Source organism: Lytechinus pictus, chromosome 2 (assembly GCF_037042905.1).
Source record: "Lytechinus pictus isolate F3 Inbred chromosome 2, Lp3.0, whole genome shotgun sequence".
Taxonomy (NCBI): domain Eukaryota; kingdom Metazoa; phylum Echinodermata; class Echinoidea; order Temnopleuroida; family Toxopneustidae; genus Lytechinus; species Lytechinus pictus.
Genome location: NC_087246.1, coordinates 16638100 through 16665628, shown reverse-complemented (window position 1 = coordinate 16665628; position 27529 = coordinate 16638100). Strand labels below are relative to the sequence as shown.

Here is a 27529-nt window from a genome sequence, read left to right as displayed (position 1 = left end):
TTGCCCCTGACGAATCTTGGCCATATGAACTTTATGAACTCTCAATGTGAAATTGTGGTTCTGATTGGATGAGAAGCATCCCTGCGCGGTCGTTACTATGGTTACTGTCAGAGTTGCAACATCTCAGTGTCGACTGAGATGGAGCCCTGAATAGTGTTATTGGGTTGCACAGGCCTAAAACATTTCCCATAGACTCGTGTGTTAAAGTGGCACTTAAAAAAAAAATCATTAAAAATAAGGATGAAATTCGAGGGTCGAATGTTTACTACCAGTGGATAGGAAATATATCTGACATTCCATATCTGACCAGAAAAGGTACATCGACGGCTCGACCGGCTCATTTTAAAAATGAATATGCAATTTATGAAGACTAGCTTCGCTTGACAGAATGAAATTCAGCACCCGAGACAGTAAAATGGCCCTTATTCTTCCGCCAGTCAAATTTAGTTCCAAACTTGGTGATATATCTTCCCAGTTTGGGAAAATGAAGTTCAGTAGTTACCAAAACTGGAATCGGTGTTACATGGACAATTACGCTCATTCACTTTTGTCAATTAGGGGTTGGCTCGAATGAATATCTTTTGCCTGCCAGTTGTAATTAGGCCCGTGTATAGGCCTAACCATTGGCCACTCCACTTCATTGCAACTTCGATCGGGGATATTCAGTGGAGTACAGATGATGGGAGCTCCCCTCCACCCCCCCCCCCCCAAAAAAAAAATCACGACCAAGAAAAAAAAAGGAAAGGCAAGAGAGAAGGGTGTAATATGATATAATTTTCTGAATATCATGTCAAAATCTATCACATAATTTGATTTTCGTCAAAAAATTTCGAATTTTTTACTCACACACTTGGTTCGCTCGCAGCTTGTTATCAATTTTGCCCGATACGCCTACTCCCCCTCAAATTTTTTGGCTCATTACGTACGCCACTGGGGGATAATCTGTGACCTCCTCAAACGAGTCCTCGATTGTGTTAGTGGTACTGATCAAGCTTGCATTCTGAATACATGGGAGGGCACATGTATAAAGGTGATTCCAAATTGTTTTTTTTTTTAGATTAAAATATAGATATTTGTACTGTTATAGTGCAAAACCTCCTTCTTAGTATTCCGTCCTTCATTCTTACTCATTTTGGACTGCTTTATCTTCAAGGAAACAAAAAAAAAACCGATTGTGCGGTAGGGGTTCTCATTTCTCAACCTAGATAAATCTCGCTCGTGATCTTTGAATGTGTTCATCATTTCTCACCTTAAGCAAAATGTGGATGTGTTCAGCCGTGATTTATTACGATTCTACTGGGTTTTTTTTCTCTGATCGACATCATGTGTCTATAGAATGAAATCCTTGGATGTTACCCAAGTTTAAAGTACAAGATCAATGAAAATTGGAGAAAACTGGTGAAACAGAAGCAAGATAAATATTCGAAAATATCGAGAATGCTAATAACATTGGAGATACCTAGCTGTGTGATGTCACAAGTTAATTTATCGTGGAAAGAAAATACCCCCGAAAAATATAAACAGTAAAATGTGATAACAGATAAGATAGAAAAGTCAAATATGCCCTATTATAAAGAGGAAGCGCGATATACGGTGAAATTAGCGACATTTCAAGTTAAAATGATACATTTGAATTAAACTTTATTCTGCATATTTCACAAGTATACATGCTTAAAAAATATTATTATATCAGAAGACTCAACATGATGTAAATCAGACATTGCATTATCCTTCATCTGAATTAAATAATACAGTGATTTGAAGTTAAAAGTTGTGAAGGAACCTGCATAGAAATGTAAAAATGTATAGTCAGTTTCGAAGTGTTAATGTATACTGCATGTTCTCAGTCTTGGTTGCATTATCAATCGGAGGATCTCCTTTCAGCGATCTTAAATTTCAAATGCTCGAATATCCTCTCATACTTATTCATTCTTTTTTTTCAAAGTTTCAGTGATATGTTTTTATTTCTGAATCTGGATCTGAATAGTTGAGTCGGCAAAATATTGTTAAGAGACACATACACGCTAAGTTAGTGAAGAGAGTAGCGCACCGTGTGTGGAATGACTTTTATTGAAGTTGTTTTAATGTTAATTTAAATGTCTTCAGGGAAGGGCATTTAACAATCGAGGAGGGGAGTTTATTGCAGTCCTTTATCGTGTTTACAAAGAAGGAATCTTGGGAAGGAATCCCCCTTGTTTGTCTTGTGTTCTGTCAGACAAACTCATTTATCTTGATATTGACAAGACCGTTGTTCATCTTGTATAGCATACAAAGTCTATGGTTTCTTCTTCTTGTCTGGAGAGATTCCCAGCCAAGATTACTAAGTGCTTTAGTGACAGAGCCCTAGCTCCTCCCTACGATAGTTACCGGTCGGCTTGTCGTTGAACCCTTTCAAATGATTGGATATTTTACTTGGTAGAAGGGTCCCAATTTAGCTGCTGCTGCATACTCTAGCAGTGGTCTCAACAGCATCAGGTAAGCCTCGACATGTTGATTTGAATAAATAGAGAAAAATCACACTAGCATAACGCTGAAAATTTCATTAAAAATCAACGACGAACATTATTGGTCCTCCGGAGTTGTGTTATCGTATGCAATATTTCTATTTTTTGAAGCTCTCTCGCCATCCATACATGGCTGCAAACACCTCATCAAAGGTTGGGCCTAAACGATTCTTCACACGGTCAACAAAGGCTTTCAGTTGAGGGCGCCCTTCTGTCACATCGCGCCCACTGACAGTATTCTGCATCATCTGTGGAAAGAGAATGAGAACAATTTGGATCTTCTGGTGGTATCACAGGCTTAAACATTTACCATAGACATGACTCGTGTGTTAAAATGGCACTTTTAAAAATTCATAAAAATAAGGATGAAATTCGGGGGTCGAATGTTTATATCTGACAATCCATATCTGACCAGACATGGATTCATTCATTCATTCATTCATTCATTCATTCAGACAAAGGTCCCTCGACCAGCTCATTTTAAAAAATAAATTGGCATTTTTAAAGGAATCTCCTGAGGGATCAAATTCGTCACCTGAAACAGTAAAATAGCCCTTATCCTTCCGCCAGTCAAAATACATGTATAATTCCAAAGTTGGTGATATTTCTTCACAGTGTGCATGGTGTGGGATAAGGAAGTTCAGTCAATCAACCATATCAAAATAAAACAATAATAATGGGTTGGCTCGAAATGAATATCTGTTGCCTTCCCGATGTACAGGGAACTCCTGTCTTCATGGAAAATGGTTGATGTTGATCATGAAAATGCTTCATTAAGTGTTCAATGTGCACTACTACTACTACTACTACTACTACTACTACTACTACTACTACTACTACTACTACTACTACTACTACTACTACTACTACTACTACTACTACTACTACTACTACTACTACTACCACTACTACCACTACTACTACTACTACTACTACTACTACTACTACTACTACTACTACTACTACCACTACTACCACTACTACTACTACTACTACTACTACTACCACTACTACTACTACTACTACTACTACTACTACTACTACTACTACTACTACTACTACTACTACTACTACTACTACCACTACTACCACTACTACTACTACTACTACTACTACTACTACTACTACTACTACTACTACTACTACTACTACTACTACTACCACTACTACTACTACTACTACTACTACTACTACTACTACTACTACTACTACTACTACTACTACTTATACTACTACTACTACTACTACTACTACTACTACTACTACTACTACCACTACTACTACTGCTACTACTACTACTACTACTAATACTACTACTACTACTACTACTACTACAACTACTACTACTACTACTACTACTACTACTACTACTACTACTACTACTACTACTACTACTATATACTACAACTACTACTACTGCTGCTGCTGCTCTACTAGTACGTGCTTGTAAAGAGCCTGCTAGTATCACTATTCTTTAAGCGCTCGACAATAATACATTCCCGGACTGAATACATTACCACCATGGACAGTAAACTTTCATCCAACATTGATTGCATAAATCAATTATTAATAAAACAACACAATTTAGTGACTTATCGTTGGAATTCTTTGGAAGAAATCAATAATTTTGAAAAAAAAGACAAAATATTGAAAACAAGGAAATGTGAAGGAGGAAGGGGATAAGCTTGTGGAACCTAAACAGGAAAATAAGAGTAAGACGGATGAAAATTTTGACTGAAGAAATAAAAGGAGATTAAGAAGGATTAGAAGACAAAAAGATTAAAGGAAGAAGAGGAGCAAAGATAGAAAAGGATATAGATAGAAAAGGATATAGATAGAAAAAAATACCTCGGAAACGGCCAGTAAATCGGCAACAGAGATGTCATTACCAGCCAACCAGTTGTTATTCTTTAGGAACGCTCTCTCTAGTTTATCAAGTTGTTTTGCCATGTTTTCAAGGTCCTTCTTCGCCTTTTCTTCAGGCACTTGTTTACCTCCATTAAACAATGGAAATATGATCTGAAAAGTATACATATACAGGTGAACATTACAATATTTTTGGTTTTATTTCAAAAAGTTCAAATACATTAATTGAAGTAATAGTAAACCATATTTGCTCATGCCACTTCCAGGCACAAATACCCTTTTAGACCTAATTGGAAGCATTTAAAATTAAATAAAATAATTTTTGTTGCTATTAAGCATAAAAAAGAATTGGTTAACATTGTTAATGTATGCAGTTGGTTCCGAAAGAATTTGATAAACTCCGACACCGAATATTTACCTTGTCAGAACAAACTAATCAGCATGAAGACCGTTTTCCAAAGCGAAAGAATTCACACTGGCCCTAATACAATTTATAATCAGGAGGTAAGAAGTGAAAATTTTCACCTCATTAATGAAGACCCCACAGCAACCTCCTCTTGTTCCGGTATGATGAAATGCCATGTATTCATCAACTCTGCTCCTTTTCTTCAAGTCTTTTGGATACCAGTGGTCAGGAACCCGGTCTGGATACCTTGCTGATAAGTACCGAATAATCGCCACCCTGTAATACGAAATCAATGTACAACATTCATAATTTACCAACAGAAGTCGTAATGTAATGTTTACCTCTTTTTTCCCCTATACCACGCTTACGCTTTGATTTGCTTTTGATTAATTCATCCCCCAAGTTTGCAATAATTTATAATGATGGTAATGATAATGCTGATGGTGATGATCATGGTGATCGCGATGATGATTTAGATGAGGATGATGAGGATGATATCATTCATGAGCATTACAACATTGTTTATGATGATGGTAGTGATGAAAACTTCTATATAATGTCCGGAACATTAAAACAAAATAAATCGGTTCATAATGCGAATAATCAAAGTCCATCTTAGTATTCTTTGCAAGAGTCACTTTAACACTTCTAATCCAATTTAATTCTGCGAATCGTCACTTTATAGTTGATATGTTTTTTTTCACCCGCTAAACAATAAAAAAACCTATAAGATTAAACCTTTCCTCATTTCCTTTTCAACATCATTGTCATTTTAAGAATGATGATAGTATAAAGCCTTCATACTCTTTTATACGCCTTTTGCAGCTTTGATCAATTTATAGCTCTGACATCAAGTACGGCATTAGTGAGTGGGATTCAAGGAGTGATAAAAGAAATACAGATTTTATTCTAATACTTAAGATATAAATATACATGTATTAGAAATAATGTGGTCTATAGAATATGCCTTATTATTTTGAAAAACAGTACGTGTGTATCTGAAAAAAGAAAGGTAAATTTTATTAGTGCATATGCGTTTGAAGAAAAGGAATTCTTACGCGGATCCAGCCTTCGCCAATAGGGGGGGGGGGGGGGGGGGCTTTTTTCAGCCGCGTTTTCCCTGATAGGCCGCTCGAAGTTGAGTTTTGTTTGTTCATTTGAAGGGGTAGTCCTAATAGTCACTTCTTTGCTTTATTCTTGTAAATCAACAAAAATAATCTCATAAGCTTTATTTAAATAGTGCGAGCGCGAAGCGCGAGCTTTTATTTTATGTATTTTGTCCTAAAATTTGAACATTCATGAGCAATGTTTGTGATCCTGAACAAGATGCATGTATATGCAACTATAACTGCGAACGCGAAGCGCGAGCAGAAAGTATTATTATACGTTTTGATCTGATCGGAAAGGGACCTATTAATAAGGATTGCATGCTTGCAGTTAGACATGAAGATGTTACATATTTCAACCATCAAATAATGCGAGCGCGAAGCGCGAGCTGAAATTTTTTAAATGTCTTCCTAAAGAATGGAAATTCTAAGCACTTTATTTCATCGTGAACAGGATAGGTATATAACTAGACCCTATTCATGTTTTGTAATATCATGGAAATGATGAGTAATTGGTGATCTTCATCATTAATAATGATATTTTTTTATATTCTTATCTGAAACCGGATAACGATTAAATAGAGAACAAGCTGCGTATCTGAATGAGGTGGATATGGATCACACTTCATAAAGAGTTGATATTTTTCATTATTATTACTTTGAGTTTTGACATAGGACCGCGACATTCTAAGGACATTTTGTCATCATATGAAAATGATGACTTTCTTCCTATTTCTCTTCCTAGAGCGAGATGAAACTTGTCGATCTTCCATTCTGAAAAAGGGACAATTTAATCATCGAATTGATATCTTATTTATTAATCTAATAAGCATAATGAGAGCGCGAAATCTGTTAATATTATGGCCTGAATATTGGACATTTTAAGCACTTTTAGGATTATGAATAGGATGCATGAATTAATTTTTTTGTAGCAATTAATGCAAGCGCAAATCGCGAGCAGAATTTTTTATACACTGTCATAAAATGGGGATTTTAAGTAGTTTGATGTAGAATAGTGAGATATACATAACGGTAACCCACCAATCAAAATGCGAGCGTGCTGCGCTAGCTGATACGTTTTGACAATCAGACCTGAATAAGGATATTTTGAGAAATTTATGGAATACACGAAATTAATAGGTACCTGACAAATCAAATTTTGAGAGCGTGCAGCGCGAGCAGAAAATGTTAATATCCAGGAACAGAGCACTTGATATTTTAAGCTCCATTTTGAGGAAGACATGTAAATCACCTAACAGGCATTGCGAGCGCGAAGCGCGAGCGAAACTTTTGTATAGTGACGTGATTTTTTTTTTTTCAAACTCTCCCCTCATCTTATTCTATCCAAACTTCTTCCTCCTCTTTTTTTTTTCCTCCTCTCTTTCCCTTCTTCTTTCTTTCCCCCTTTTTTTCCTTTTATTTGCCCGCCAATGGGGGGGGGGGGGGGCACCTCGGCCCCCTGGATCCGCCTATGTGCATGTGCGTTTGAAGAAAAGGAATTCTTACGTTTCTCCCAAGCAAAAGTCACCATCTTGTATGGCTGGGACAGTGTTTAGAGGTGTCACCTTGGTATACTCGTCTTTTTTCTGGTCACCTGAAAAAAATAGTAGTAGTATCCCCGAATACATTATCAAATATAATCTCAGGAAAAACCTCAATTCATTGAAAAGGGATATTAGAAAAAAGGGGGATATCAGAACCAAGAAAAAAGAATCAGGAAAAAAATTAAAAGAATAAAAAGGGAGAAAATGGGAAAGTTAGAGATAAATGAAAGGGATCAGCTCTGATCATGCTGATTTAGAAAAATAATCTGCTAGTTCCAGTGGCTACATCACGATTCCATTGTTGAACTTTTGTACTCAAATAATATTAAAAATTCAATATTGATTTTACTTGAAAGAACAATATTTTTACTTGCATTCCAACCATTGTACCTCTTCAAATATTGGTATTATAGGGTGTTGACAATCACGTAAGAAAACACATAATTATTTACACTACTCAGTGCATTTTAAGTTAGAAAATTCTTCATTTTCGTTAGGGAAAGGTATGACCTAGATGGATGTTGGTATAAGACCTGTGTTCATCTTTTAGACAAATAATAAAAAGTGATATTCATCTACCGGTGCCAGGTAAAAATGGCAGAGGTAAAAATGGCAAAGGTAAAATGGCAGAGGTAAATATAGCAGAGGCATAAATGGCAGAGGTAAAAATGGAATATGCAATAATGACAGAGGTACACTTTTAGAAAAAAAACAGAAGATTCTACAGAAAGAAATAACCAAATCATTCTGTAAATTGTGATATCAGGAGAGATTTTTGAATAGTTTTTCTACAAGTTCACAACAGGTCTGTTTTAAAAAAGGGGGGAGGGGAAACAGTTTTATTACAATAAATTTGTAAGGTTACACACACCAAATACCAATTTTCTGTAATTTTACACGAATGCATGGAGTATTACACAGTGCAGTATTAAGATTACAGGCGTTCTCGAGACTTTGCTGCAGGAATTTTTTTTTATTTAAGTAGAAATTTTCTAACAGTGTAAAAATTGCGGGGGCAAAGGTAAAGATGGCAGAGGCAAAAATGAAAGAGATATGGGGTGCTGGTTTGTTAAAAAGCCAAGAAACAAGTTTTCACTCCAAAATGAAAGGGACTTTTGTTCAGAATGGGGAAAATGACCAAAATGAGATTTATTCCAACTAAATGAAAAAAGTTACAACAAAAGATAATAACAATTAGATAACAGTTTTTCCTTCTGTCTAAAAATAACGAAGATTTGTGTCAAACCTCTACATTTTACCATACCAACCTAATTTCCAGGGGGTGCTGCTTATGGTGTATAAAATACCCAACAGCACTCCCGCTTCCAAGGGTTATGATCATCAAGGCGTTTTTATTCAATATCATATTGGATGCAGTGGTAAAGGTCCAGGGTCTTCTTTTATTCAAAATAATCTGAACCAGACCCTCGATGGTTTACCAGGTAAAACAAGATTATTATTGATTTTCATAAATTACAAATTCAGTGCTGAACCTGGGAATGCATGCTTATTGTCATTCAGATATTTAAAAAGAATAGTACAGACAAGATACAAATAAGGACAAAATATGTAACCACAATCGTTCGTGACAATTTTAACGTCTAGGCTTTCCCCTCTATATTCTCTATGTTTTTTCCCCGCCCCAAAACCCTGTCTGTCTCTCCACCTCTCTCACATGTCTCATGTGCTTTTTATCAAAAGAACCAGCCAGACAAAAAGGAATATTATAAAAAGATAAATGAGAACAGAGCAGTTTCATAGTGCTTCTGATAAATTGAATGAAAAAAAAAAATGTCCTTTGATTTAATTGTTTTTAAAAAGCCCTCACGGTACACCTCCGCCGAATTCGTAAATAGCATTGTTAGGCCAATAATGATGAAATGCCTAACCGTGACATGCACTTCTTATTTAATCTATGTACATGCGGGGGCTTATGACAGTTTATTGCATGGGGGTTTAAGACTGGCCAAATATACCTCTGTCATTTTTACATCTCCCATTATAACCCCTGCCATTTTTACCTCTGCCATTTTTACACCGAACCCATCTACAAGTCCTCATTATTTTCAACTTCCATTAAAACAATACAAAACAAGACGTCAAAGCAATTTGCTGCGTAAATTGTAATGTTGCGTTAGTGTACTTTCTTTAAAACCATTTTTCTAAACTTCACATATGATTTTAGTGAAATAACAGTATAATAGAGGATTTTGATAACAATCTTAAATTTTACCCCAAGGCTGTTACGGAATTTATTATGACATAAGCAGTGGCGTAATGAGCCAAAATTATTGAGGGGGGTCAATATGGTGTATCGCGTAAAATTAATAAAAAGCGAGCAAAGCGAGCGAAGAAAAATTTCGATATTTTTATTACAAAAATTCAAGTTTGTTATATATTTTGGCGTATTATTCAGAAAATAATATATTTCACCCTTATCCCTTTCCTTTTCTTTCCTCTTCTTTTTCTTTTCTTGGCCGTGACTTTTTTGGGGGGGATGGGGGGGGGGGGGGCTCCCCATCTCTACGCCAGTGGACATGACATCTTACAGTATAACTTATCTGAAGTTTTTCCAAAGGTGTAAAATACATTAATCGTACGGGAATGAGTTATATAAACGACGGTGTTTGCTTTATGTTCTAATTCATTTTTAAGACTTGGTTTTGTATAAAACAAAAACAAAAATAAATCAAATCAAATAATTGAATCCTTTTTGGGAAGAGTTGAAAATTTACGCATCCTATTTAATATCCCATCTTTCACACAATTTTTTTATATAATTTACTGTTTCATTTTAACTATTGAAGAATTCAAACTTTAATTGCTACACTGTTAGAAAATTTATCCTTAGAATAAAAGAAGTTCCTGCAGCAGAGTCTCGAGAACACATGTAATCTTACCAGATTGCGTAATCTTACAGGAAATTGGTATTTGGTGTATGGAACCTTACAAATTTCCTTTGATAAAACACCCTTATCCCTTTTTAAACAGACCTGTTCTGTTAAATTGCAGAAATGATTCTGTTATTGCTTTTTGCAAAATCTTCTCTTTTTCTGTAAAATTAGGGTTTTTAACAGTGTATATTGTGTTAACCGTAAGTTTATACTATTTCGGTATAGTTATAACATTTCCACTTTAAAGTTTTATTCTCGGAATATATTCATTGACAAATCAAGCATCGGTTTGCTTAACATGCTTGGCTTGCTATAGTTAATGGATTCATTGTTTCGATGGCATTAGAACCACTCCCAAGTCTTTCAAACATCAATTCTTTATTATACATATTTGATGAAATTTTAACACTAATACTGATAGCTTTTTTCTCATACACAATATTTAGTCATATGCATTTTGCTTTTCCACCCATAGAGCAAGTTTGAAAGAATAATGCTCCTTGATAATAAGGGGCGATCCTATTATCTCCATTATAGTTTTCTCTATTAGAAAACTAGCCTCATTCGTTCATACTGCCACAGTCCTTTCACTTTTCTTAACCAACAAAAATAATCAATTTTCTAAATCATTTATCAGAACAACTAATTTTCGTGAAAGGTTTGAAGTTGTAAGGCAACTTTGGTCGTCTTCTACTTCTATATACGAAGGATTGATAACTCTCTGCCATGAATTTGTGTAAAACTATCAAAACTTACCATTTCGGAGGCTGATAGTTACCACTTCAAACGGGATCTTGGTGTTCTTGAGAAAAAGGATGAGAGCCCTGCAAGGCTGCGAGAGCATGTCGACATACACCTTGACAACCATGATATAATTCTTTATCAGCAGGACAGAGAGGAGAGTCTTAGGATGCACCCTTCAACGGTGAAGATCAACCAAACAATGACCACCCCAGATCACCAGGTCAAAGTCAAGGTGACTGCCTGATGATGTGGACCAAAGTTGGTCAGCACCGACATGATCTTATGTGGTGTATCGTGCGTAAATCGATGTTTGATATGTAAAGGGGAAGGTTTGGTTCATTTCCCAAGAACATTAATATGATTTGCGTTCGTCCTACCATGGACCTACTACAACAGGTGACTGTCTGATTTGCGTTCGTCCTTCCATTTTATTTGTCTGAATGAAATTTTGATCAGTGGTCATCAATCTGTATCCATCAGTCATCTTAATAAATTTTGTAAACGGGTAAATATTGAGACCAAATTCAATTCTCGATTTTTTTCTGCTTCCTAATTCTGTTATACTAGAAAATTTGATAAGCAGTCCTTACAAATTTCTAAGTCAATCCTCGTAAGATAACTAAACCATTAATGAAGACCTGTTTTGATCTTTCAGTAGCTCCCTAAACCTGTAAAATGATCAACTAACTTGAAACTTTAGAGAACAGAATTGCGCAACTATAGGATCCCATCCCAATGGTAAAAACTGTGGTAGTATATCGAGTTTTAATCAAACTAAAGAGTAATTGTCTCTGTAACAGTAAGGGTCTGTAGTTGCTTATACGATCTTCAACTTTAAATCACCAATTACACCTGGTTCAAGGTTGTCTTGTTTGGAACCACTTTATATTCTGTAACAATCCAAGTTAGGGTGAAGTAGGTGATAGGACTATATCTAGAGTCATTTTCAATTAGCCGTTATTTGTGATTTATGCGGCCCTGTCACTTTTATTATTAATAAATGTGTACTGAGTTATGTTTATTTGTAAATTATGTTTTAAAGTGGAAATAACTGAATTGAATTGAATTGAAGTATAGCGTTTTGGTACTTTTTTAACAATGGGGTCATCGATTTGTAGCATAGAACGGAAGGGGAACTTTACCCCATGGCCATCCATTTCAACCATCTATTTCATATTGTAATGGCTGGAGTGAAGGTCAAAACCAGGTTGTACAATAGAATGAGTATATTAACAAACTTGTGGTCCCTATTTACTGTGAGCTAACTTTAACTCCCTTTAGAATTATTTGCTTTCTCTTGACAGACATCTTTCCCCCTTCAAATTCATAAAGTTAGCCTTCTTTACAAGCCCCTTGCTTTCAATATGTTTTCTCCCTATATCACTACACAACCTGCAAGCATGTTTTGTGCTTTACATTCATAAAATCATTTAATTCATTGTTTATTTGCTAATTTTATTTTTTCATCATGCATAACAAAAATAAATTGGCAGAATATAGTGTTACATTAATAATAATACATAGCAGGAATTTTGTCTTGACAGTCTCCTTTTATTGAAGATATTCCTGTTTTATGAGTACATGTGTCAAAAATGGGATATGATTCTGTTTTTAAAAATGTTATTGAATGGCAATCGTCGTGAATAATAATCAGAGCTAGGCTGAGTGACTGTGCACATACTGATACAGGAATATCTTCAATAAATGGATACTATCTGGGGGGCGTTTCATGAAAGGACTTGTCGGACGTTTTATCCGACAAGTCCCATTTTATCCGACAGTTACCATAGGAACAGTGCCTCTCAGCCAATCAACATCAGAGAAAGATGTCAGATCTGACAACTTGTCGGATGAAACTATGATAAAACGCTCCCCAGGTACACTTTATCTATGATTCATGCCAAAAATAGTAAACAAATGTTTGTTATGCTATGAAAAAATGTGTTTATACGAATAGAGAGGAGAACAAATCAAATCAAATATCAGATCAATAAATTTTGTTGGGCGCCAATTTCATGCTTGTCTCCCTCCCTTCATTTTCCGACCGGTCGGGTGATATTCCGCTCTGTCACTTGCTAATTAAAGAATGAAAGTCTCTTTTTCATACCGAAACTTTTTCGTGGGGGAGGGTACCGACTGCAAGAGCCTGAACTTAACTTTTGATTTAACATCTATATGAACAACCTTATAATGCAATTATTCACCAACTCGTTTGTAGATGCAAATATAGAAAAAAAAAACGAACAACAACTAAATGTAGGATCAAATAACATATTCCTCAGCAATCGTGTAAACCCCTCTTTGGTCTGTGTCGTTATTTTAAAGCATGAAAATTTATTACAAATGCATAAAAAATTAATTAAAACATAAAAGCACCTCGTTGGTCAATGTTTGAAGACATTTTCGTCATTTACTCACGAGGTCAGTAGAAAAAAAGATATATAGGTGTATCTGTAACCATCTGAGAGTGGATTACCCCCACCATTCCATACACACATCTTTTCCCCCTCAGATGATCAAGATTTGGGAGAGGCCTCTGATGCATGGTCATAAGATGGGAGCAATTTTCTACATAATCATCTGTATGTATATATACATATATATATACTTATATATATATATATATACATATATATTTACTTGTTTCACGTGTTATTGATGAGATTTGCCGAGTGAACACAAGCCCACTTTCACGGAATATTTTAATTCCATTTTGAAGATTTCCCACTCAGGTGATCAAGATTTGAGGCCGCTACCCTAGTCAAGCACTGCTTATGGTAGCGGTCTCCAGCATTTTTTTTTGTTTTTGTCTACTCAACAAAGTACAACTTATAATATTGCAAACTAATACTATCTATATACATTTTATGCCAATGAATTATCATTTGTATTTATATTTGTAAAAAGAAATGTATCACTATTTTTGTTTATGTTGTACATTATGTTTGTTAATAATTTCTGTTGGAAAAATGCTGAAATCAAATCAAATCAAATCAAATTTGGGAGAGGCCTCTGCTGCATGGTCATAAGATGGGGGCAATTTTCTACATAATCATCTGTATATATATATATATATATATATATATATATATATAAATATATGTGGAGCGTTGTGGCCCAGTGGATAAGTCTTCTGACTTTGAAACAGAGGGTCGTGGGTTCGAATCCCAGCCATGGCGTAATTTCCTTCAGCAAGAAATTTATCTACATTGTGCTGCACTCAACCCAGGTGAGGTGAATGGGTACCCGGCAGGATTAATTCCTTGAATGCATGAGCCCTGAAAGTCAGCTCGAGCTAAAGCCGGGGTAATAATAATAATAACAACGCGCCTCGGAATAGAATATTTCTATAGATAGACGGCGCTATATAAATGCCTATTATTATGTATACTTATATATATATATATATACATATATATTTACTTTTTTCACGTGTTATTGATGAGATTTGCCGAGTGAACACAAGCCCACTTTCACGGAAGATTTTAATTCCATTTTGAAGATTTCCCACTCAGATGATCAATATTTGGGAGAGGCCTCTGCTGCATGGTCTTAAGATGGGGGCAATTTTCTACATAATCATCTGTATATATATATTTATTTACTTTTTTCACGTGTTATTGATGAGATTTGCCGAGTAAACACAAGCCCACTTTCACGGAAGATTTAATTCCATTTTGAAGATTGTGTTGAGATTCACATTTTGAAGATCGAGAGTTATTGACCATACCTCTGATATTATACAGTTGATCTTGGGAAGGCGCCCGTTCACTGTCAATTAATAGTCACCATTTCAAAAACCGGAGGAAAAATCGTATAAAAATAACCCTTTAAAGAGAAAATAACTTATTATATTAATCACAACACATTATGATAAAATATGGTAAATATTATCGTTTGGAATATAAAAATATTTGATTACGTATGAAAATAAATACTATTTGCTTCTATATAGATATTAAAAGAGAGATAGATTGGAAGTGAAATGGTGAAGGCGAGATGAAGATTTCATTTTCATAAAATCAAATAGAAAATAAAAAGAAAGCGACAAAGCGCCAATCCGTGATATAAACTCAAAACTGTATATTTCTGTTTGTTAATATGCTTGAAAATACAACTGTATGCGTCAACATGTTCGGAGTTTGGCAACAAAAGGACCTTATATTTGGTATCCTAACTACAAACCTGCCTCAAATGATCTTTATTTCTCTTAGGGATTATCAGCCCCCCCCCCCCAAAAAAAAAAAAAAAAAAAAACCCACAACAATCAGGATTTGCCGTATCATGCGCACCCTTTTAACTATCTGAAAAACTACAATTTGAATGATAAAATTGAATTGATCACCGATCCCGGGGGGGGGGGGCACTCAGTATATAATGCATAGTGGGTATGTGCCGCGGAGGGGACCCCCTTTTTTACACTCAAATTTCCGTTCCAAGGCATATCATTTTTGTCTTTTTGAGATAAAGAACAAAAAAAGCCGCTCCAAAGCATAGCATTTTCTTCTTATCGAGAAAAAAAGATGAAAGAAATCCGCTCCAAAGCTTAGCATATTTTCCGTTACGCCGTTCCGGTCGCAATTTTGGTGAAAAGCGGCCGCAGCTCCCTGTCCGACCATCGCCTCTGCGCTAGCGCGCCCGGCGGTCGTGCCGCCGGGCTAGCTGCATGCACGTTCCATAGGGTTGCATACGCACTCGCACGCAGGCGACCCGTTCCAAGGACCCCCGTTTTCACAAACATTTGTAGTTCCGAAGCCCGTTCCGAGGACCCTCCTTTTTACAATAAGCCCGCTCCAAGGCCCCCGTTTTTGGTCTCGCCCGCGGCACACACCTACTACTTTTTTGGTCGAGTGCCCCCCCCCCCGGGTCACCGATAACGATAGAATTAACCCCCGCCCCCCAAAAAAAAACCTCATGAAATGCCTATGCACGTGAATTTGATGATCTCTTTTAATTATTGCAAGCATTTGCTCGAAAGTTCCAACAAGCAAAAGGTTTGATAGTGCAGTGAGGGAGTTTATAGAGAGATAGATATGTCTTGTGAGCACATATGTGCTCTTCTAGTTTTCTTCTTTGGACTTGATTGATACTTCGGTCATCATGTAATTGTGCTTCATATGTTTATAAAGGTCTCTTGGAGACTTTTGGAGATTGTTTTGTAACATGATCGTGAATGGACTTTGATTATTTTCCTGATTTTGTCTGGAGATATTTGTGTGATTCATCAAGCAGTTTGCTTACTGTTGTCCCACCTATAGTACTTTCTGGGAGTATGATGTTATTCACTTTCACATTCAGGTCACCTTCCTCTTCTCAATTTCTTTCGAGCGCTACGTCATCAAACTCTCTTTTATTGCTGCCACCTGTTAACGATCTGTCAGCCGGCCAGGGCTCTGTCCACCAATCACTATAGCCTCACTTCGGAACAGTCTTCGTATTGTCCCATCCCATTTCTATGACATTTTTATATTGAAGTTTTCTGCTGCTGTCTCATCATGGAGCTGAACTGTGTCCAGTCTCGTGGAGGAGATTCTAAGAGGACCAGGACAGATGAAAGCTGGAGGGGAGAAGTCTGGCTGCCAGGGATCCATAGGATCGAGACTGACTGAAGACTAGGAACTTTTATGCTGTATTGTAGTTTGTAGCATCGTAGTTAAGTTTGTTTGTTTTGTTAAACTCTGTTGGTGTGGGACTACACTGAGATGAATGTACTGGTACTTTATTTTTTAATTTCTATAATATGTTCTCATAATGTCAACACAATATCTCAGTATGTTAGTCTGCCAGCGGTAAAGCGTTTAAAATATTTCCGTTCGCCTATTTTGTACTATCATAACTCTGTAGCAACCTTTCAAGCCGAATTATGCCAACCTAGTAACCACTTTTGTTATATTTTGTTATTATCTTGGGATGTGGAAACAAATCCTGGTCCAAATTATAAATTTCCATGTAGAAAATGTCAAAAGCCTGTGAAGAAAAACCAAACTGGCCTCCTGTGTTCTACCTGTAATAAGTGGCACCATTCCAAATGTGAAGGCATAAGTGAACAGGAGTACACAAGATTATATTACAACCCTAATGAATGTTGGACTTGTTTAACATGCTCTTTACCGTCTTTTTGTGATTCCTTATTCTTGCACCCCATTCAAACAAATGTTGGTCATAGTCATACCGAACCACTTTTACCTCCCACTGAACATGTAACTAATACCCCACCTTCCGATAATACATCAGTGTATGAGTCCTTTGAAGAAAAGTTTGAGACAAAAGGGTTGCATTTCATTCATTTAAATGTGAGATCAATATTGAATAAAATATCCGAACTTCGGCTTCTTTTTTCTAAACGTAAAATAGCTATTATTGCCATCACTGAAACATGGTTAAACTCATCTGTAAATGATGAAGAAGTATGTATAGATGGATACTGTATATTACGCAAAGATCGTGAATGTGGGCTAGGTGGTGGTGTTTGTCTCTACATAAGAAATGACATTGCATTTAATATAAGAGAAGACTTGACTCCAAGAAATATTGAATCATTGTGGATCAATATTCTATTGCCTCGGACAAAGCCCATTACACTTGGTGCTCTTTACAGACCCCCTAAAGATAATAATTTCATTGAATCACTCTCTGACACTTTAGAAAAATTTAAAAAAGATGATGAGATTATAGTGTTGGGGGACATGAATATTTGCCTTTCGAAAAAGTCTCCTTTATCCCAGAAATATGAGAATTTACTTAATCTAAGTGGTTTAAGCCAACTTGTAAAGCTGCCCACACGTACAACTCAGACATCTTCCTCCCTGATAGATCACATATTATGTAGTAAAGAAGAGCATATTAGTCAAAGTGGTGTTATTGACCTAGGTATAAGTGATCATTTATTGATTTATTGTTCAAGAAAGATTGTCAGGCCCGTATTTGGGCACCACAGAACTGTGTCCATCAGGAGCTTAAAAGGTTATAATGTAGATAATTTCAACTTAAATTTATCCCGATCAGACTGATCCAAGGTAACTGAATGTAAAGATGTAAATATGGCTTGGGCAAATTTTAAATCTATATTCTTGTCAATTATAGATATGAGCGCACCTCTGAAAGAGGTAAGAATTAAGCAATCAACTGAAAAATGGATGAACCATGAAATTATTGTTTTAATTAAAGAGAGAAATGTAGCTTACAAAAATATGAAAAAGGAATATTGGCAATTTAGACCTTGAAAGGAAATATAAAGTTTAAGGAATTTAGTTCAAAGGAAGGTAAGAAGTGCCAAAACCGAATACTTTCAAGAACAAATCGAAGAAAACAAACATGACTCTAGAAAATTGTGGAAGAATTTGAAAGGTTTAGGTCTAAAAAGTAAAGGGAAATCTGATCAAAAAACAGTTATTAATGTGCAAGGTGAATTAAGTCACGATAAGGCTAAAATTGCAAATGAGTTTAATCGTTATTTTACAACTGTGGCCGACAAGTTAGTTTGTAAATTACCAGTAAATACAAACAAATTTCATGCAGAAAGTGACCAATTTCAAAAGTTTTATGAAGAAAAGGGTGTTTCAAAAGGTAGTTTTCATTTTTCCCCTGTTACAGAAAAAATTGTTTTAGATGAACTAAATAGGTTGAAAATATCAAAAAGTACTGGTTTAGATATGATACCTGCAAGATTTTTAAAAGATGGGGCAAGAAATTTGTACAAACCTTTGAATTATGTTATTAATTTATCTCTTATGTCTTCTACCTTTCCTGATGATATGAAATTCGCAAAAGTTACCCCGCTACATAAAAAGAAAGATAAAACTGACGTTAGTAATAGGCCAATAAGTGTATTAAGTGTAGTGTCGAAGATTTTGGAAAAATCTGTTCATGCTCAAGTGGAGAAATACTTCCAAGAAACCAACCTAATATATAAATTTCAGTCCGGCTTTCGTAACGGATATTCCACTGAAACTTGTTTAATACATTTAACAGATTTTATCAGGAATGAAATTTCACATGGGCGCATGGTTGGAATGGTTCTCCTAGACTTACAAAAAGCCTTTGATACTGTAAATCATAGCATACTTTTAAAGAAATTAGAAGTGATGGGTTTAGACTCTGCATGTGTGACATGGTTTAGATCATATTTATCTAACCGTCATCAGGTAGTTACCATGCAGACGGTTCTTTCTGATTCACTGCCTATTAAATGCGGAGTCCCTCAAGGAAGCATTTTAGGCCCCATTCTTTTTATGTCTTACATCAATGATATGTGTACTTGTATTAACGAATCTAAATTAATGTTATATGCTGATGATAGTGTCTTGCTATATTCGGATACAAATCCCAAGATAATTGATAAAAAACTTAGTGCTGATTTGGCTAATTGCATCGAATGGATGTCTGACAACAAGCTTAGTTTACACGTTGGGAAAACGGAAAGCATTTTATTTTGTTTTAAACGAAAGTTAAGATATACACACGATTTCAAAGTTTCATATAATAATCAGGTAATTGAAAGAAAAGATTCAGTAAGATATTTGGGAATTAATTTAACAAGTAACCTATCATGGACGGGTTTGGTAGACTCAATCGCCAAAAAGGCTAATTCACGCTTGAAATGTTTGTATAGATATCAAACCTGTTTGAATATGAAGTCTAGACGTATTTTATGCTTTGCGTTAATACAATGTTTATTCGACTATGCTAATGCGGCTTGGTACGGTAGTCTGGGTGTTACGGATAAGAAAAAGCTAAGAATAATTCAAAATAAAATTGTGAGATATATAAATGTTTTAGGACCAAGAGCACATGTCGGATATAAAGAACTTGAAAAGGCAGGATTGCTTCATGTAGATCACAGGTCACAACAATTAGTATTACACCACGTGCATAAAATATTCTATTCGGATAAATTAGATCATTATATAGCAAATAATTTCACCCGGGTATCAAATATCCATAGGTACGATACTCGAAATAGTAATTTTAATTTCGTATTACCAAAACGTGAAGGACATATTGGAAACACTTTTTATTTTAATGGCATCCAATCTTGGAATGCTCTTCCTGATAAAATAAAAGCAGTTAAATTCCTTTGTCAATTTAAGAATGCATTAAAAAATCACCTAAAACTGGAAGCTGCCCGAGAACAGCATTACCAGTAAAATAACACATTTTGTACAGTTGGTTTCTAGTATTGTAGATAATGTATACATTAGGGTATGTTAAAAAATAATCTTGTTTCACATATTAGGAAGATTATTGTTTGCTTCAGATGTTTGCAAATTATATGACTGATGGATATGTTTGTATGTATTTTATTTTTTCCCCCCAATATTCCAGTACTTGTCGTAGTTTATATTTTTGTTACAATATGTTAAATATACTAACTATAGGACCCCATTGGAAATAAGCCTTTCGGCTTTCATGGGCTATCCTGTCAAGGTATTTCCTCAATTTCATTGTAATCTCCTGTGATATTCTTGACGAATAAAATCAATCAATCAATCAATCATATCCCTGCACCCCCCCCCCCTCTCTATATATAGCGGCGGTTCTGTTTTTAATTACATATCACGTTTACTCTTATTCGTAACACAAAGTCTACACCTGGAAAAAGGACTAAAATAAGATAAATTATTTAACTTTATTCATGTTATTTGTCTATGAACAAGACAGATGTGACCCAGAGATACTAATCAAAACAAACAAATTAATAATGAGCATCAGAACATGCTAAGTGCAATTTAACATTCAATAAAAAAAAACAGTTCCACATACCTATTTAAACGCATTTTGAAAATGGATATAAACATACATGACATATCTTCTGAATTACTTAAAATCTCCCTTAAGTTTTTCTAAAGCATTGTCATTCCACCCTAATTGTTTTTCTTTTAAGTAAATTTTTTTAGCAATTCATTGATATTTTAACAAATTGACAATACTTATAAGTTATTCATAGGGATAATAATAATTCAAAAGCCTGCTTTAAAATAGTTTACCCTTCATATTCTCATCTTCATGTGCCTGTCTCAAATCTGCAATTTTAAAATGTTGATACCATTTTGTTGTCTTATTTCGATTGAATTATTTAAATGCACTCTTTCATCATTAATGTTAGTTTTTTTTCTTTCTTGTTGAATGTCACATTGTATTATATTTTGTGAGATATGAAAATAAACCAAACTGAAATTGAAACTGAACCAGTCATTTTGTCTGTTTGATTTCCAGAGCAAATTTATGTCATGATACTTCCCGCTAACATTAAAATATTGTGAAGACACGAGAAATAAGGACGTGGTAAGGACAACTTGGAGCCAAACTTCCCTCCAACATTGCCTGATGGAACCTGATGAACCCTGTACAAAGCCTATGGGAATCACACAATTCAGTAGTCAAAGGGTTAATGAGTACAAATTCTACAATTTGTATGTATCCCACATGGCATACCAGGCGTTGTGAACTTCATCAAAAGAAGGCTTGAGACGATTCTTCACCCGATCTAAAAAGGCCCTGAGCTTAGGTCGTCCCTCTGTGACGTCACGTCCATTTACCGTATTTTGCATCATCTGATCGTAAAAAAAAAGATACATAACAATATTTATGCTTAAAATTTGTTTGCATTTGTTTAGAAAAGTATTTAATAATAAATGTTTTTAATACAAATCATCAATGCAATGAACACGCCAGTATCAACATGTGCGCATCCCAATAATTCTTCTACATATTCCACTATCTATACAGTCATGATCTAAAAGGCGATCGAGCCTTTGCTCATGCCGGACCAGTTCTGTTCACAGAAGCTGAAGAACTCAAATTCTGCAACATCCAACCCAAAGTTGCATTTGTTCACCACCAGGCATGGCAGGTAGGTTTGAAGACATACATTTTTCCTCATTGTAATGTGCCTTTTCTTGTACTTCTTTTTACTTTTTTGTTTTTGCTCTTTTCTATAAGCGCCTGGAGAATTTAATAAAAATAGAAAGGACGCTGTGCAAATCCTATGTATTATTATTTTATTATATGAAAAAGATGTTTGATTTAGGCACATCTAGCTTTGAATTTGGCCCGGAATTTGGATTCATGTACCTCATATTGGTAGCCGGTTTTTCATTTACGTAATGAGCATACACGTCAATGGAAAAAAGGGATGGAATTGACGTCAGATTATACAGTGTCCTTATAAATTGTGTATTATCATTTTTTATATTGCTAACACCTACTGTGAGGAACATTCCCTTAATTATTTCGTTTTCTTTATTCCCTTTATAGGGCAAAATGCTATTTCATAAAAAAGGGCGAATCCATGGGCCCGACAAAGCGGGTGCTAGTTAACGTTAATTCTTGTTACAATGCATTAAAATTATTTCCTCTATAATTTAGGAAAGTCTCTAAGCGCATCAATATTCTCAATATGATAAGGGCCCATGAACCTTGGGTCAAAATTGTCTAAAAAGCATGCATCACAACACATTTAAGAAAATAAGACGATCATATTCCAAAAATATCGGTTGCTGTAATTTAGAATATGCGGCCAGATTTGTGAAACACCCATAAGAACAAGTTTACTATCAGCCAATCAAATCGAATGATTACAGTAGCTTTAAACTGTTATTGCAAATAATTGAAACAAATTCAGAAAATATTTGACCGTGAGAAAAATTTGCACCTAATTGAAATATTATACATGCCAATTTTATATTTCAACAATCTTTTGTGATTTAACAGAAAAGAATATTGAAATATTCATAATTTCTTAATGTTTTAAAATCTGTGTATAATATCGTAAAGGCACTCATATTATTTACTGCCACTGCGAATACGTTGCATTTGCACATGGTGTAGTAGGTCCATGATTTGCACAAACCTTTTATTTTGAAATCCCCCAAATCAATATGATCAATTAGGAAACCTGTTGCGAGAATGAAACTAATAGCGCCCTCTTCGATGTCCAAATGAATTTGCTCATACTGACGAACTTTTGTTTCTTTCAAATTTAATTTTCTGTCCCATTTTCCAAACTTTACTTAACAGTATAATAACATAATGCATTTGATGACTCCTCAAAGTTTTGTTTGAGGGAGGAGGTCTTCTGTCTTTTTTTTTTTTGGGGGGGGGGGGGGGGGTTGGCGGTCGATAGCTTTTATTTTACCTCGCAAACAGCAAGCACGTCAGCTACAGAGATGTCATCTCCAGCCAACCAATCATTGTCTCGTAGGAAGGCGTTCTCTAGCTTATCAAGTCGTTTAGTTAAATTTTCTTTATCTCTCGTCAACCTTTCATCCGATGCATGCTCTTTTCCTTTCGAATACACGGGGACTAGAACCTGCATATAAGTATGATTAAGGAGAAAATAAGAATTAAATATATGTGCCTAGCTTATTCAACTGGTAGATCAAACACTGCTATCATATTTTTCTCTTTTTTCTCTTGTAAAATTTTATTGGTAGGGGTGATAATTTCAATGTTCATTTAGAGATTTTGTGGGTGCATGGATGGGGAGGGGTGTTCTTCTGATGTAGCTCCTACCTTGATATTAAATTGAAATGTAGTGTAAATAATATTTTGTAGTTATGTATCACAAAACACCGTGACTTTGCAGATGATAGACTTTATGAATGCATGGAGCATAGCCGTGCCCGACTTGCAATGAATAAACTAATACCGGCCAAGAATAAAAGTGCTAAATGCAAAACAATGCCTTATTAGTGGAAGCTTATGCTATGCTCAAAATTAAACAGCTCAAGGCCTAACTACACAGTCCCTGGACCCTTGCATAGAATTCATATTTTTTATTATGTATGTTGATATGATTGCAAAATTTATAGGGTTCCGGTTGGAAATTACAAAATTTCCAAGAAAGGCTAGCACAGATCCCCATAATTACATTGATTATTGTTCACTTGCCACCTCTCATTGTCGCTGCATAAATCTCCAAGTTCTCATTTAAGTTCTTGATTTCTCTCTCTCGGACCCTAAGTCCAAAGCTTAAGTCCCACCACGTTACACATGTAAACCAAACATGCCCTTTCCGACGTTTTATCAATAAGACATTCGAAGAATTGAAAAGATACACAATCGAACTACAGTCAACTTAAAAATGAACTCCAAGACTCGTCCCAAGAAACTATCTTTTATATTCGAATTACCAGCTTTTATGTAGAGAGCTATCCATACTGTCATTGAGCAAATCATCCTGGAGCTCGTTTCTACCCTTGACCCAAGAACATCATTTATTATCCTCGGCTTAGGTTTTCCTGGGAATGCACCACTTTCTTTAATTCGTGGGTTGCACTCGACTGAGCGTCGATCCTTGATGTTATGTAATACAGGGCCACATTGGCAGACTCTGTTAACTAGAGAGACCCTATATACCGCGCCGGAACCCTGGACTTAATAACAGATTTGTCCTCAGCTTGAGGTCAGGTGAGGTCGCACGCGACATGGATCTGCCATCGATAGGTGAGGTCGCACACGACAGAGATCTATCATCACACAGGGCGAGGTCACACGCGACTGAGGGGTTGTCCTCACAGTTACGTAAGAGGATATAAACGTAACGTAAGGACAACGAGCGAGGCTCGAGTATTGGGCCCGAGCCATAAACATCTAGAGTCTGACCATGGAGCTATTAAACACGGTCTGACCTCAGCTGGGATGCTGGAATGAACAAAAATCGTTAAGACACCACTCTCATTAAACTAGTTTTCTGGAAACCGGATCAGTAAACCAGTTTGGAAGATCTCTTTGGTAGCGTTCCCATTTGATCGTGCTCACACGTCATGCTCATATCGTACAAAATGAAGAAACCCTGAACATGAATGTTTCTCACCTCACTGACGAAGATTGAACAACATCCTCCTCTGGTTCCTGTATGGTGAAATGCCATGTATTCATCAACTCTGGCTCTTTTCTCTAGATCCTTTGGGTACCAGTGATCAGGAACTAGGTCTGCATACTTCGTCGCCAAGTACTTGATAATCGCCACTCTGCAATAACGCCAAAAACAGTTATCTAATGATCCTGAAGTATTTTTTAATGAACATGTTATTTTCAACATCAGTAGCTTATACGTTACTGTCGTGACTGTTTTTTTTTTTTGCATTTTGGAAATCATATTTGAACGTGTTGAATGTGTATTTCATCGTTCGCATATTTGTCATCATCTGTTCAATATATAGGATATTTTGTTATTTTATATCATCTGTTTAAATCGAGGATATTGTGTAAACTGTGGACAGCAAGAAGACAAATAAAAATAATGTCATAACTTACGTTTCTCCCATGCTGAAGTCACCATCTTGAATAGCCGGGACGGTACAGAGAGGGGTTATCTTTACAAACTCGGGTGTCTTATGGTCTCCTGAAATTCGGAAACACAAATATATTGATATGAAATACACATCATGAATAGATGAAAGAATGCACAAATAAACACTTATAAACAGATTAATGGATGATATACTAATTAATGAATTGACAGAAGAATATGTAAATGGGTATGTAAATTAGATCGAATAAAATCGTTTTATTTTTCATGTTACATGAATTTATTGGGTCTGAATTTAGAAAATGAATAAATTGTTAATTTGGTATTTTATATTTTTGTTTGTAAAGGAAGGATTAATATTCATCCTAAAAGTTCCATAATACGGTGTGTTCACAATTGATTTGAAAGGAAAGCTTATGTTATATAATTATGTATGTTTCAGAAGGTATCGGGAAGATGCGCAAAATGGCCTAGAGTCTATATCCGAGACAACCAATTTCATGTCCTGGTCTTCACTTGACAGGACATCTTCTGCCATCTACTTGTATGGACCTAACTCTTCATTTGTCCATAGTCACTAAGGAGTTTTTTTCGTCATCGCTTCTCAGACGCTTTAGTAACGCAGAGAATCTCTTGTTCCAAAGCCCTTCATTGACAAAACTGCCTTCGTTAAATCAATACAGCATCACCATTTACTATCATATACAGGATGAGTTTTATTCATTTACGACGACACATATAAGAAATGGAATGACAATACTGTGCGCCCTCCCCGTACGTAACAAAAATCAATTTGGATACTTACCGACCCTCAGATTTACTTCCACAATTTCGAAAGGGATTTTGGTGTTTTTGAGAAAGATGAGAAGAGCCCGACCTGGCTGTGAACGGAAATCGGTGTAAACCTTGACCACCATGGTGAAGGTAGATCCACAGTGAACTTGAGATGATTCCCTGTTTAGAACTGAATATTGTCATATTAAAAAAATATGGATGCAAAAGTCCCACAATATGTTATTGAACTATCTCTTTTTTAAGATAAAACATGTAAAAAATGCTCATGAATAATATCGACCCTTAATATCAAGGGATATTTTGCACAATAAAAACAGCGTATTAAAAAGTCCTGTATATGCAAAAAGATTATAATTCATTCTACAATGATGTTTTGCTTCCCATAATTTTAGCCCAGACCATTTAGATTAAGTTTAACCAATGCTCAGAACAGGGAATTATATCCATGTTAAGAATATTGGCCAGGGCATATCTCACTTCTAAAACACCATCGATATACAAGAGCGCCTTGATGGAGCATGGGATTTATTCCTCACTTTTTGTTTGCGAATTGCGATCATTCCAAAGACATCAAGTTCATTTGTCTAATTTGTATTTTCTATACAACCGAGTACTAACGATAAAAAAATGATATCATTATGCTTTGTATCTTACCTTAAATATCTGGAAAAAAAGGTTACAGATTTCACCCAGCTTGTCTTGTTTAATGATGATTTTGATCTGAATTTATCAGTCCGATCAATCCAATACGATATGGTGTCTCTCTCCCTCTGTCCATTCGCTACCAACTATTGGACGCTCAAAGTGCTATGAAATGCATTCCAATTCACATAAAAAGTGATTCCTTTTTTAATTGAAAGATTGTTTATATATCTCATTGTTGTATGTTGTTTTCTATACAACCTTATAACCCGATGCGGGTCACTGATCCCTGGAAAACTTTTTTTTCAATCATTTCATTGTAAGTGATTGATACCCTCAATTGATATTGGGTGCCCCTGGACTCAATTTACCCCCTCCAAGTCGGGAGTCTATAACCGTGTTATTATACTGTATAATAGTAACATAATAACACATCGAAATAATTCATAATAGATATGCACAGTAAATTTCCTTTTATTATTCCCAACCCTACAGATAAAAAGAAAGGTCACTTTTTACTTCTAAAGTTTTTCGTGCCCTTCGGTGTGGTTGTTGGAGTAGAATAGTTTTGTAATTGGAAGAGCCGAGTTTGCACGCATCATGGTTGTAAAGGTTTATGTCCTCTCAAATAAAAATAACGCATTTTTGCAATCACTTAGCAGACGCTTTGAACAATGCAATAATTCCTTTGAAAAATCAAATTACAATTGACAGCCTAAACTAAAGGTTTTTGTCAAAAGTTGATGGACCGGGAAAGCAGATCGTCCAATTGTG

General features: G+C 35.6%; 2 protein-coding genes across 3 annotated transcripts; both read right to left on the bottom strand.

Moving 5' to 3' along the window:
- Window positions 1-846: 846 nt before the first annotated feature.
- Window positions 847-11567, bottom strand: LOC129274719 (glutathione S-transferase theta-1-like). Its single transcript, XM_064111265.1, has 5 exons — window positions 11077-11567; window positions 7389-7476; window positions 4896-5052; window positions 4353-4523; window positions 847-2752 (listed from the first exon to the last, which is right to left on the bottom strand). Exons 1-5 carry the CDS (start codon window positions 11186-11188, stop codon window positions 2603-2605), a joined length of 678 nt encoding a protein of 225 aa, XP_063967335.1. The 5' UTR covers window positions 11189-11567; the 3' UTR covers window positions 847-2602.
- Window positions 11568-20678: 9111 nt separating this feature from the next.
- Window positions 20679-27162, bottom strand: LOC129274675 (glutathione S-transferase theta-1-like). 2 transcript variants are annotated; one of them, XM_064111252.1, is made up of 6 exons: window positions 26768-27162; window positions 26124-26282; window positions 25324-25411; window positions 24881-25037; window positions 23201-23374; window positions 20679-21617 (listed from the first exon to the last, which is right to left on the bottom strand). In XM_064111252.1, exons 2-6 carry the CDS (start codon window positions 26233-26235, stop codon window positions 21468-21470), a joined length of 681 nt encoding a protein of 226 aa, XP_063967322.1. In that variant the 5' UTR covers window positions 26236-26282; window positions 26768-27162; the 3' UTR covers window positions 20679-21467. The 2 variants fall into 2 exon arrangements, with proteins under 2 accessions (XP_063967322.1, XP_054767423.2); XM_054911448.2 differs by having other exon boundaries at window positions 26124-26272; window positions 26768-26924.
- Window positions 27163-27529: the final 367 nt, after the last annotated feature.